Here is a 14,596-nt window from a genome sequence, read left to right on the forward strand (position 1 = left end):
ATTTGTGTAGGGTAAACTTTTCTTTTAAACAGCTAACAAATCGAGAATTAGCTTCACACAAAAATTTCACAATATAAATATGGTAATAATAATTAACCTTCCCTGCTCCAACTGGACCGATCACTGCCAACAGTTTGCCTCGCTGAACATTAGCATTAATGTCTTTTAGTGTTGTTTGTTCCGATTCCTAAAACAATAAAATACTTCATATTACTTCTTTTAACAAAGGGTTCTTTTACAGTATTCTTTCAAACTCAATACAACTATCTTGTCATACAAGTACATGAAGAGAATATACCTGCAAATTATAGTCATTCTTATCTTATAACTGTGCATTGTCAATGATGAAAACAACAACTGTCTTTCATTTATCAAATTCACAAACCTCACCAAAATATTTTAGGTTAAAGAATATGTAACTATATATCACATTGACAAATATTATTTAAAATTAAGGTATATGTAACTTACGGGATCCCATTTTCCTGTGATGTTATTGATGGAGATGTAACAATCTCCTGGCTCTACAGAATCAGCTCGTTCTAAATGGCTTTCCTTCTTCAACTCATCCAACAACAAAAATTTCTGTAAAAAATAATATTTCATATAGAAATCTGTTAAGTACAACTAAAACATTTTAATTACATGTACATTCAATTTTGTGGTTTTCGCCAAATTTTACAATATACAATAATAGCCCCTTGAAAAGGTGTCAAACATAGGCAGCCCTAAAATTTCATTTCCATGAGGACCAATCTGTTTTGGGTTGATCATATACACCTTATTACTGTTTGGAAATCTACCCTGCTTGAACTTTTGACCTCATACAACAATAATTTTCCATTGTGGCATTAGATATTTTGTATTATGACATCAAACTTTACAAGAACTTTTGTGATGTCTAGCAATGGCAGACGAACAGCGATAAGGTGTATTTGATATTTATGGCTTCTAAGCGGCAACAATTGTTTTGTTTTGTTTTAAAATGGCTTATAATAAGGATATCCTTGTCACTGGATGAATTTCTAAGCCTTATTTCCTCTTCACTCCATGTGCTTCTAAACATGATGTTGCTACTTTGTTTATACATGTCTTGTGATTTCATTTTGATGGGAGACAACTCTAGTACAAATCAAAATGCTTAAAAGGTCATTCACCAGTGAATTATAGTTATTCATTGCTAGGTGTAAATTTAGGAAAGGTTTCCTTGCATTCAAATGGAAAATAACTGAATTATTTCATGTCAAGCGATAATTTTTTACCAAATAGAATTGTTTATCTAATATGAAAGGTATAATAACCTTATTTATTTGACTTCATATTGTGTGACAGTTGCATGGAGCTTGAATTTTTTTTGGTAGCTTCAGTAGATAGAAGGTTATTCAGCTATATATCCATATTTGAAGTGTTAATACGCCTAAATCTTGAATCTTATGCACACCTTCTGAAAGTTATTAGTCCAATTGGTTACCATCAATATCAGCGATATTTCAGAGAAGCATGGGATCATGCAATTACTGGTACATATATCTTTTCACTCTCTAGGTTTTTTTGTTACATGCAGATGCTGGGACCCTAGCTTTGATTTTTTTTACTTGGTTTTAACTAATATAGTGAGTGCCAATTAAATTTTCAAAAGTAACATCTTTGGTCTTTTGTGCTATAAGCATGTTGCACCATAATTTACAAAACTGTTTCTATCAGTTTCTACACAAAAGTCACATAAACATTGTTGAAAGTTGTTAAATAACTGAAATTCTGAAATTATTGCTTTTTTTTTTTTCAGTGTTGTGAAAATTGCGATAGAATATGGAATGCAACAATATAAACTTGTATTTTAGATTTCAATAGCATTATTGAATGTACAAATTCCTAAAATCGTAATAATTAATTCATTGTTAAATAATCTATGATAATAGCAATAATTTCTGAATTTACAGTATGCATTCCATTCAGATAGAATAATACAAACTTGTACTGTATGCAAAAAGCCTTTATTTGTTTTACTTATATCGATTAAAAAACCCAGCCTCATGTTGCTTTATTGAACAGTGCCTTAATAAATATTCCATTAAAATTTCTATAATCTTCCCTCAACTTATAGGGCCATTTCATATACATGTCTATCTATTCCAATGATCCCAACTTTTTTTTTTTACTGTTTAAAATCCAAAACAAAAGTTATACACACATTTTACTCTACAATAAAAAAAAAAATTTCTTCAATAAAATGTGGACAAATTTGTAAGTGCTTCAAATAATATGTTCCACTTAAAATGTCCATTTCTCATCATATTCAGAAAAAAAAAAGTTGTGAGCAAAAAGGTAGAGCTATTTTAATATTAAACCCACAATGATGATTAATCAAGTAGGTAGCTCAGCTATCCATTCACAGTTGTAGTATTCAAGACCAAATAAGTCTTGGAAGAGGAGTGGGTGTCATCATCTTATATAGGGGACACTAGTATACATAACCTCAATATTATTTTTCAGATTTTGTTTTCATTTTTTGTTTATTTTTTTATATCTAGTAATATATATGTTAGCTAATTGGGATCATAATTGTATTATTTTTGGAATGTTAAGTAGCTAATGATGTTGCAGCCATATGCTTTTTATAAGCACGAACCCAATAATATAATTTTGAAATTCTACCCTAAAGGATGGTTTATGACCAAGTTTAGCTTTATAGTGTAGTCATAAAAATTTTCCAGATTCAAAAATCATTTCCGGAAATTTATATTAAGTAAAATTATGTGATCATCCAAGATTTGCATATATCCACAATAAAATTTCTATGTGTGTCATGTTTAAATTTATTGTAATGAAAACTGTAGGAGAATTCTCACTCACAATATACAAAATGTAATGTTTTCTCAAATCTTGAATAAAAAAATAACTCAGGTAACAATTTTGTGATAGCCATTTAAGGGTAGATATGTTAGTCAGGTTCCATTTAATTGTGAACAAAACTGTTAGTAAATCCAAGCTTCCAATAGTCAGTGGACAGACAAGCAGGGTTTCCATTAGAGCATATGCAATGCAGGGTCCATGTTAAAATTTTTACATTTTTAACCTAAGAACTATAATATTTATTTGCAAATTTACATTCTAAAGAATGTTACTTGTATGAATCAAATTAAATAAGATGCTCCTACCAAACATAAATAATAGACTATATTTTTAAAACAAACCTGAAAACGTAGATTAGTTATCCAACCTTCTGCTAAATCATGCCACAAATGAGGAATAGTTCCCATAATATTTTGAGACACCACAAATAATATAGGAATACAAATATACAAGCGTTCTGCCACTAGAGAGACACCAGAGAGCACAGCTGGTACTATGGTACAATAATACATAAAACGGGGACCATACAACCAAACACCCCTCGTGTACGACCATACTTTTTTGGATTTCCAGACATATCTTCTCTCTTGCCTGGAAACAAGGACAATTATGCTTATCCACTCAAGGAAAAGCTGAATAATATTGTGTGCAAAATTAAGCAAAATATACCCATGATACCTACCATAACCATCATTAAAACATTTCAAATTACAGTAATATCCCCACTATTTATAGTAGACAGTCTTTTGTTATGTTCAATTGTACAATATTGTATGTAAAAGAAAGTTTCCACTATATTCAGTTGATAGTAAAGTAACACTTTTTTTATTTTGAACAATTATTAATGTAATAAAAATATAAAAACAAATCCATACACATGATAGAAATAGCACACATCAGCATGCATTATCGTAGACGGATGCCATTATTTCATTTGAAAATATCCAAAGATAATTCAAGTTATGCATATTCTAATTTAGTGGAAAGCTAGACTTAGTAGTAATTAAGCTGTGCTTTACAACATTTTAATTCAAAGCTGGTAGTACCTGATAAAAAGATTTTCAAGTAGACACCACAACAGTTTAAGCATCTAAGCAGCTTTACAAAACTACATGAGCAATGATTGTACAATACATTAAGCACAACTTTAAGCCATCAATGGTGTTCAAAGACAATACCCATAGTTTTTTTTTCAAATTTCAATGACCAATAAAACAAGAACAAGCAAAACCTCTTTTAGATCATATGTACAAATATTATATTGTTTTGTGGCCATCTCTGACCTTGTATCTTCAACAAAATCACAAATAAAATCTAGAGGGGACATTGAACAATTCTTTAAACTAATACAGTGGATTCAGCAGTTTCCAACATTTTCTCCATTCAATATGCATTAATGACCATGAATGCTGCATGGAATAGTGTCTAGAAACTGTATCATAAACTCAACTATCAGATTCAGTATAAAGAAATAATTCAATGGCATAGCCATACCTCTTTCCATCATACTATGCAAATATGGCTGATTAATTAAATAAGCCTTATCACAGATGAATATCTTGTTGCAATCTTACAGAATATACAATGTTGTTCATGCTACATTATTTTCATTGCAGCAGTGGATAAAGCAAACATACTATACTTAATACATAAGTACAGTGCTTTTAATGAATTTTGTTTATTAATGACAGGTACCACACATGACTTTCAGCCACTAAATGAGTATATAAGTTGGATGTGAGTCCCCAATGGAAGATTTTACACCCGCAACATCTATTCATCTTAAGGCATACTTCAGTGCCAAAGAAACCCATATTTGGTTCACAAAAGCCTAAAATCAACAGGATATAAAAACTTCAATCTGGCGATGGTATAATTTTCCCTTATATTTGTGCAATTTTGAGTGACAGTTGACGATAGATATGGGCCCTCGGTTATAAAATTTTACTCAGTACATTTGTACTAAGATTACCAAATTTGGTCTCTAAGCAGCAAATTCAATATTTTGATTGGTTGATATCTGAGACTGAGTACAATAATCATGCTCAATCTTTTTTTACCACAAGGCCTGAACTTAATGAAAACTCCTGTGAAGAATTGTTTTAAAATTTGATTGGAGTAAGTTGAAGATCAAGTTTAAAGAAATTAGAAAACAAAAAAACTGACAGATGACAACAGGGACGACTAATGGTACAAGGACACAGTTATCTACCTTTAATTTTTGACGAATGTAGTTCCTTTAATTTCAGTGTTTCTTTTCCTTCTTTTTTTCTTTGTCTTTTATTGGAATTTTTCATTATTTGTTTGTGTTTAGGTGAAAGATAAGACTTCAAATATACTGTCTGAAAAAAATCTTTTTGAAACTTTCGGTAGAAATGAGTGATTTGGTCAGGTAAATAAAGATGTAATTTCCTCTTCTCGGAAGCTCTCTGGCTTCATCCACACGGGTGTTCTTGTGTTTATGGTTACTAGGAGAGAATGAGCTAGTAGAGTTTTCTGAATTTTTGGTATGTTTTAGGATAAAAGTCAAACTTTATGCACACCAAATCTTATTAGAATAGAGCAGGTGGAATTATTTTAAATTATCATTGTGTTTTAATAGCAAAATAGGGGGAAATAACTGTGTTCTCTGGCCTAATGTTCCATATGGGTCAACTATGCAATTCATAGGTGACATAAATATCAAGATATCTCACTGCAAGTGAATAATGGATTCTAAAGCTATGTTATTCACAACATCAAAAGTGATATATACTGTACTATGAATGGAAATGATAAACAGCTGAATAACAAAATAAAACAAATAAAATATCTTTAGACATAATTGGGGTAGGGGTCTAAAAACGAAAGATGGTCCCACTCTTAAATATAATTCCTATAACTTGTGATGTTTAAACTAAGCTATGTACTTGGGAACAAAACCCTGTTCCTTCAAACTTACTACATATCTAAAGAACTGACACTATTTAACTACTTTTTTAATCATTGTATTTTTTTGTAAAAAGTTTCATTATTTAAAGAAGTTTTAGGTCTTAACATGCTTAATGCAATTTAAATTATTAACCATTTACTCTCACAATTTCAGCATAACCTCTGAACATGTGTTATTTCCTTGACAATGGAGTTGCCCTTTTTTCTTTTTAGATTTATAACTACAGGCTCTAATAGCTTCAGTTATTGGTATTATTTTGTTGATCTATCTAGATGCTTACAGTTTGTTTCTTATTCAATCTATTTAAGGTTAGAAGGCAAAAGCAGTAAAAAAATGATTTAAAGGACAACAACTCTTAAAAGTTTGGAGTTATTGGTTTCCATTTTTCTATATCTTGTATTACTGTTTATAGTTACTGCCCATCTATTACAGTTTACAAAACAATAGACAAGATTGGTTCATAGTAATTTTTGTAATTTGTCTCTACTTACTAAATCATTTTAAACAAGTATCCAAAGAAATTTATTATTCAGCTGCTGATTAATAATTCCATCCTTTAATCTTCATGCAGGTAAAAAAGAATTTACCTGAATTCTTTTAATACAAACTTTAAGAACACACGAATCATCAAAGGCTTCCATCCCACAGCCAACCCATACCTCATGAACCAACTTAATACACATCATAGTGATGAATATACTCTTGGCCTTTATATGAGACGTGGTAAGAACATAAGGTACATACAGCGCAAGGCACAGAATTCTATCTCCAACGTAGAACTTGTTTTCTTCTATGTTTCGCAAATGAAAAAACTTCCATTGCGCATTTCTCTCCTTCCTATGGAGAATAAAGTATTTATGTAAATTTTCAAGTCAATCAAATTACAAATAAGCGTCAATGAAATTAATGCACTCTCTAAATATAGCAACATGCTTTTAGTTAGTTTTAATGAAGCATTTAATTTTCAACTTATATTTTACATCAAAACCTATATATGATGTCGACAACTTATTCAAAAATTTTAACCAGAGGTGACTAATTCAAATACAACATGCTAAGGCATATGTGAACCTTTAATAAACTACAATTATTTTCATTGGTCACAACATATAATAGCTTTGTTAGACACTTTTAGTACTTTTGTTTTCTCATGGACAAGCAAGACAAGCAACTCTAACATGAAATATAATCAGCACCCATTTATCAACTTTTATAACAAAACAAAGAATTCATTTGCATTATTGATAGATGATTATGCAATACTCAATCACAATACATATAACTTATGCATAAACCATTCAAAACACATACATACTATAACTTATGCATAAACCATTCAAAAAACTTACATATATAACTTATGAATAAACTATTCAAAACACATATATGTACAACTTATGCACCTGTAAATTATGCATACAGCCCATTCTATACATGTAGATTATGCATAAACAATTCAAAACACCTAAATGTACAACTTATGCATAAACCATTCAATACCTGTAAATTATGCATACACCATTCTACACATGTAAATTATGCATAAACCATTCAAAACACTTAAATGTACAACGTATGCCTAAACCATTCAATACACATACATGGACAACTTTTGCATTAACCAATCAAAACACATACATGTAACTAGAACTTATGCATACCTTCTCAAAACACATACATGTATGTAGAACTTATGCATAACCTTCTCAAAACACAAACATGTGTAACTTATGCATAAACCATTAAAATATATATAACTAACTTTCAGCAAAACACCAGATTATTGACATTGGAATATAATCCATTTTTTAGGAACCAATATCCATACTGTTAACCTATTTGAAGTATTAGTAGCATTCCTTTTCATAGATGGTTCCCAGTTTTATGCAGCAAAAGAACAATCTTTTATATTGCAACTGTGTTTATCTATAATCCTTAGGATTATGCATTGACACATGAGTTTATTAATTTTCATATTGCTGTGTTTTCTATCTCATTTTCTTTTTTAAATTTCAGTTGTTAAAAGTAAAACTACAGACTTACAGAGATTGAATCAAAAGTAAAGTCACCATTAATGATTTGGTGCTAAACAGAACTCATGAAGAATGAGATAATGTCTTAAAATGAGCCAATATCAAACAGTTCATCTAAATTCAATATTTCTAAAATTTAGTAAAGTAAGAATAATATTTTACACCCTATTATTAAATCAAAACTAATGACAGAAACAATGTGTAATGCAAACATTCACTCTAGAACTTTCACTTATTACATATACAAATTAAATATGCAATTCTGGCACTTCTAAACTAATATTACCTTAAAACGTTTCACACCGACAACGAAATAAGTTGCATGACGTGCAGCATCAAGACCAAATCCTATCAAGGTGAAATGCAGTAATGTTACACAGGAAATCGCAATAAAGATGGCTTCAGAATTAATGTGTGATGAAGTGAGAAAGTATGGGATAAAAAAGGCTAAATGAAGGATTTGTCTCCCTTGATAAGTCAACATGCCAAGTACTCCTGTTAAACGTAAGTTTCTTTGTTGCACTTCAATTTCTCTCCTGTTAGTAAATAATAAAAAAAACATTTGCTGACACGAATAAAGCTTTAAAGCATACTTTTGTTTAATATTTTATATTTTTAAAGGGGCACTAGCTACGAGACATATAAAAAATCAAATGTATGATTTTTTTTGTTCAATCATTAATGAAAGTGAAATAGTGAAATAATAATTTGCTTTTATCAGCTAAAATGTTCAATTTTGTCAAATGAAGCTAATAAACATTGATAATGACTTATTCACTTGCAAGTGAATAATTCGACCTCATTAAATACGTATTCATGTGAACTCCAATTTAACCCTGTAGAAAGAGATAGAATAACGCATGCATTGTCCGTGTACGGGTATTTAAAGGAAAAGAATGTCAACATTGAAAGTGAAACTAGGTAAATAATTTGATTAACTGATTGGATCCACACAAAATCATTCTTATAAAGGTAAAAACGATGGTTAACATAAATTTTTAATCTACAATACAAAATTTAACGTACCTATAAAAATACAATTACACGAGTTGCTTAATCTATTCATATCTATGTTTATGTTTACATCGCTTATATGGTCATAGAAGGTCAACTAATAGTTAATTAGATGGCGTCTTGGCTAGAATTCACTTGAATCGAAGCTACATCTTATTGAGACCATGTCCTGTAAATTGTTTATTTTATACTTTTGATAGTTTGGAAAAATGTTTTACATTTTAATAAATAAAATATGAGAATTTGAGTCAAATCCAAGAACATGAATTTGACAGCTAGTGCCCCTTTAAGAATAGCTTGTAAAGAAGACAAACATGGTTAAATTGCATAAAGCAGCTGTAAAAGGATTACATATCCATTCTTAAAAGCTAAGCAAGTACAAGCCTTCTATTTTAAATTTTAAGTGCAGTCTATCCCAGCTTTTGTGAGCACTAGATGTTCAGTCTAAGTAACCTACTAAGAGCCAAGGGTGCTCACACTTAAACCCTTTCTCTTAATTGATCCTGACTATTACTGAAGATTGCTTTAACAGCCTATGAGATAATGCACCAAGAGGTTGATTGAAACACCCCTCCCTCTCCCTTCTTTAATCCTATAGAACAAAAAGTTTCTCTGTTTGAAAGGCCAGTAACAGACAGACATTTTGTTCATTGGAAGTGCAAAAAAATGATTTTCCAAAAAAATAAATCATTTATCATTATTAATTTTTGTAGGCAAAGTAAACAATACTTTTCTGATCTATTAAAGCAAAACTATAGGCAATAAGCAGGAATAATATCTAACAAAACAATTTACTCTAGCACTGTTCCCATGAATCGACACATTACCTTAAACCGTTTGACACTGACACCAAACTGTGACACATGACATGCAATATCTATACCAAATCCTATCCAGACATTATGTATCAATGCTACACAGGACATCGTAACAAAGATGGTAGCAGAGGTAATGTGTGATGAAGTGAGAAAGTACGGGACAAGAAGGGCAATATGCAGGAGTTGTTTCCCTTGATAAAACAGTATATCAATTCCACCTGTTAAATACAAGTATCTTTGCTGCACCTCCATTTCTTTCCTGTGAGTAAATGATAAAGACAGATATTCTGACATGAAATTTAACCTAAAATAAATAACAGAGATTTGGAACACATAACACTGAATAGATTGCAGTCTGTTTAAAACCAGTCCCCACTATACAGTTGCGTTAAACACAAGTTGAAAGTTGGGACTGGTTTAAATTAAACTAAATGGATTGCAATGTTCAATGTGAGTTTATGGTATTGTGTGGTGGCCTCTTCAGTTTTCATAGATATATATTAAATGCAAGAATATTAAAAAAAATTAATCATTATACATGCATATGTGTCTACATAAAGCAGCTGTATAAGGCTATGAAGCTAAGCATGTACAAGCCTCCTACATGGAAAAATTGCCTACAAAACAGTATGTGAATTCTAACCTGACATAGGTTATTAAATCATTGTCCACTAAAAATAAGAAGACATGGAAAGATTGCAAATGAGACAACTATTCACAATAGTCATAAAACATGAATGTAAGCAACAATAGCTCACTGTACAGTCTTCAACAATGAGCAAAACCCATATTGTATTATAGGCTTATTGCATGAATATTCCCCAATATTCATGCAATAACCATTTTATTGTATAGCAATATGATATTTGAAAGTAAAATTGGTTTAAACTAAGATTTTGTCGTTGATGAATTTTGAAGATTTATTGCACTAGTGCAATATAAGAATTTATTGCACGCTAACGTTTTGTTACTTTCTATGGGAAATATTATATTGCTATGCAATAATATCACTTATAATAGGCATTTACATGAAAAAATATGAAACAATTCACAAATTACCTTGGACTGAGTATTTTTGATATACTTTCTTTTATAAAACTTGATTTGAATTAATTTGGAATGTGTTCACTTAGGGGTTTCCAGATCAAAAGTGACAATGTCAAACAGGGAAAAACCTTAGTTTTCTTTTAAACTGTATAATGTATATAAATAATATCTGCACTTAATTTTAAGTTTAAATTGAAGTTTTCGGAAGAATATTCCCAAGAAGGAACTCTTTTCAGGAACAGAAATGGATCCAAAACATCTCTTTAATCAATGGCTCATCAAAGACAGAAATCAGAAGATAAACATGCAGAACAAAATATACATAGAAAAATATATTGAAGCATTGTAAGAGCAAAGAGAAAACTAGAAGAATAAAACCAAAAACATCATTACCTTGAAGCGTTTAACACTGACAATAGAATGTGATATATGGCATGTAGCTTCTGAACCGTACCCTACCCAAACCATGTGCAGCACAGCTACACATGTCATTGTAATGAAGACAGCCTCGGCACGGACTTGGGATGCAGTTAGAAAATACGGAATAAGAAGAGCACAATGAAAGATCTGTTTCCCTTGATAGAACAGTATATCAACCATTATCTGTACACAGAAGTTTTTCCGTAGAACTTTTATCTCTTTCCTGAAGGTAAAAAAACAAAACGAGTTTTGGAATTTATGCATGCAATGGATGGAACAAATCTACTTTTCGATGTTAAAAGATGACTGAAAACTTATAGATAATGATGGTTAAAAATCATATGAAAACAACAGCAGAAAGCACTCAAGAGATTGACAATAGCAAGTGTATATCACCACTGTTATATCAAATGTTAAGAAGGGGATTATTTCCTACATCATAAGTTAGTAAGCTTTTGTATATAGACTTCTGTATATTTATGTTTTAAGCATTAATCAGAAACTTTGTTACTCCTAATTAGATAAAGCTATTCTGTAATAATAAAAAATAAACATTTTTAACCTTCTTCCCACCAGAACTATGTAAAAGCAGATAATATCAATGCTGAAAAATCTTCCAAGTCAAGTTGTCAAATATATAGTGCAAGATGTATTTCACATTTCATCTCAATTTTCCAATTACTGTACAAGATTTAAATAGATGAAGTGAAACAGTTGTTTTGCCTTGTTTTATATGGAGTCTTTTCTCAGGAAAATATTAGTACATTAAAAGTTTGGTACATGTACCTTTAAGTGTAAGTAAAGAAGTACAAGTTTCCATCCTCAATCATTGAGAAAGTAGTTTTGTCAACTTTATTTTATACCCCTTCCCATGCATCCATCATAAGCAAAATTCAGATATATAGGTTCAATTGTATTTCAATTCACATCACAACTTCTTTTGTATTGCAATTCAAATGACCATACTTGCCAGCAAATTGCCAAAACTTAAGTCATTCATACTTGAATAATGATACCTTTTCCTCATCTATTGGAGCAAAAAACTGTATAATGACACTTTTCACTCTAGCACTAAGCACAAATTTATTGAACACATTCAAAAGCAATTCTGGCACTTTCAAATTAAAATTACCTTGAACCTTTTAACACTGACAACAAACTGTGACACACTACAAGCAATTTCAATGCCGAACCCTATCCAAACATTATGTAGTAATGCTACACAGGACATCGTTATAAAGATGGATTCAGTATGTATACGTGATGAAGTGAGAAAGTACGGGACAAGAAGGGCAAAATGAAGGAGTTGTTTCCCCTTGAAAAAACAGCATCTCAACTACTCCTGTTGATTGAAAGTGTCTGTACATCACTCGCATTTCATGTCTGTTAGTAAATAACAACAAAAAAAGGTTTGCTGATATAGATTATAAAGTTAAAAATTATATCTATTGAGGTAGATACTGTAAATTAAGAAATAGTTGAGAGAATTTTATTAATGGGAATGGATGAGTAAGGCAATAATCAGAACTTGCATTCTGATAATAATTACATATATCTGTACTGTATCCAGATTTTTCTGAAATTTTAAAGTTCATTGTTCATTTTTGTCCTGAATTTAAAAAAAAAAAAAATCCAGGGAAAATTATTTCTGAATTTACAGTTAATGAAAGAGGTTTAGTATCAATAATATTAGAATATAACTTGAGCAGCCTGTTCATCTTTTGTTCTCTGATTTCATGCACAAGTATCAAAATACAAAATCTCTGGAAACTATCATTCATAGTATATATATGTAGCAGCTGTACAAGGCCAAGGAACTATAAGCGTTTTAAGTACTAGCCTTCCACATGGACAACATATAAGCAAAATACAACATGAATTTCTAACCTGGCTTTGGTGTAAACATGATTAGCAAGTCAATCTCAGTTGTCCATTAAACCAGAATCATAATACAAAACACTTAACAAACTAAAATATTAACAAAATAATCAAATGTATATGAGTGTCACAAGACAACAATCTACTTGAGTCCAAATGATGTGGTTACAATAAAGCCTTCAACAATGAACAACACCTACTCCCTATAGTCAGCTGAAAATGGCACTGGCTTAACAAAATATGAAACATATCAAACATGAGATTGAAGAAAACCAATGATATGATTCATGACAATACAATTAACTAATCAAAAGGCCTTGTTTTAGCAGTGGATACTAAAAATTAAACATTGCATTGTATAAGGCATTGGAAGGCAATACTATAAAATAGAGAGGTAGGAATACCGTAGGATGTATAGAATGCTTTGCTCCATACAATATGTTTTGTGTATATCAAAAGTGTGATAAACTCTGGAAAATTAATAACCATTATAGCCAGCCACATGAGGGTTATGATTGCATAGATGCAATCTTGACCCTTTAACAAATATAACAGACAGCAAGCAACCAATGAAAACCAAAGGAGTCTATCTAAGTTGTTCATAGTACAAATGTACCAGAATCATGGTATGATAATTGCTGAAACCTTTAAATAACAGAAATAGGCATGGCATTTTAGCTCCACACAAGACTTACTCAGAGCGAATTAATCACTTAAGGTGGTACCTAACACTACAGGGAGATAACTCTGTAAAGTCAGCTTAACGTTTTAATTACGTTGTGTTGTAAAGGGAATATTAAGCTTCTCAATGATCAAAATTGGTGTTTGTCAAACTGCTATATAACCAGTGTAATTTTTCTGACAAAGCGGTTGGTTCAAAATTTTTGAAATTTTGAAAGTTTTGTTAAAGGGTCAAAGTAAATACTTTGACAAAATTTTATGAAAATTAAACGAGCCAAATTAATTTTAGTGAAAGTGTTGGGTACCACCTTAATGCTCATCTCAGACATCTGGACAGTCTGTGTACTGCTGATTCATTATGTTTTCATTAGATACAATTTTCTGTGGATTTCACATATTCCACATATTAACTGTTCTAAGAATTACAAAATTTATTTAGGCTTTGTAAGCAGAGATTGGTAAAACCACAAAATGCAATTTTTCCTCAATCCCTGAAAATAAATGAATCTACAGTAATTTCAATTTGCTGATTAATTCTTCACAAACATTTACCGTTCAAATGTTTAATATCTTTATCAACAAGAGTGCACACGCTGAAATGTCACACCTTCTTTATTAATCATTGATATTATGTTGATAGACCTAAATATAAAGTTTTATTACAACTGTCACATAAACTCAACATTAACCAAGAAAACGAAACATTGATCAATGAACCATGAAAATGAGGTCAAGGTCAGATGAACCATGCCAGGCAGACATGTACAGCTTACTATTTTTTAATACAACAAATATAGTTGGCTTATTGCTTATATTAATTAAGAAAAACAGACCAAAACACAAACACTTAAAACTTAGCAATGGACCGTGAAAATGAGGTCAAGGTCAAATTAAACCTGCGTAACAGACATATAAGAACT

At 30.7% G+C, this 14,596-nt stretch overlaps 1 protein-coding gene across 8 annotated transcripts in view; it reads right to left on the bottom strand.

Moving 5' to 3' along the window:
* LOC139514304 (ATP-binding cassette sub-family C member 4-like) overlaps window positions 1-14,596 on the bottom strand; it is a 109,894-nt gene that overhangs the window by 21,191 nt on the left and 74,107 nt on the right. For 5 of the 8 annotated variants that reach the window (XR_011662594.1, XM_071303351.1, XM_071303357.1 and 2 more), the window contains exons 9-10: window positions 472-585; window positions 98-187 (exon numbers count right to left, since the gene is read on the bottom strand). Coding sequence is in view for 7 of the 8 variants with exons in the window: in XM_071303351.1 (XP_071159452.1) it covers window positions 98-187; window positions 472-585 (204 nt within the window). In the remaining variant the exon portion in view is untranslated. Of the gene's footprint in view, window positions 1-97; window positions 188-471; window positions 586-3,194; window positions 3,445-6,372; window positions 6,623-14,596 lie in introns of those variants that run through there. The other 3 variants (XM_071303358.1, XM_071303354.1, XM_071303352.1) reach the window with 3 other exon arrangements.

The sequence above is a fragment of the Mytilus edulis genome, chromosome 3 (genome assembly GCF_963676685.1).
Source record: "Mytilus edulis chromosome 3, xbMytEdul2.2, whole genome shotgun sequence".
Classification (NCBI taxonomy): Eukaryota; Metazoa; Mollusca; class Bivalvia; order Mytilida; family Mytilidae; genus Mytilus; species Mytilus edulis.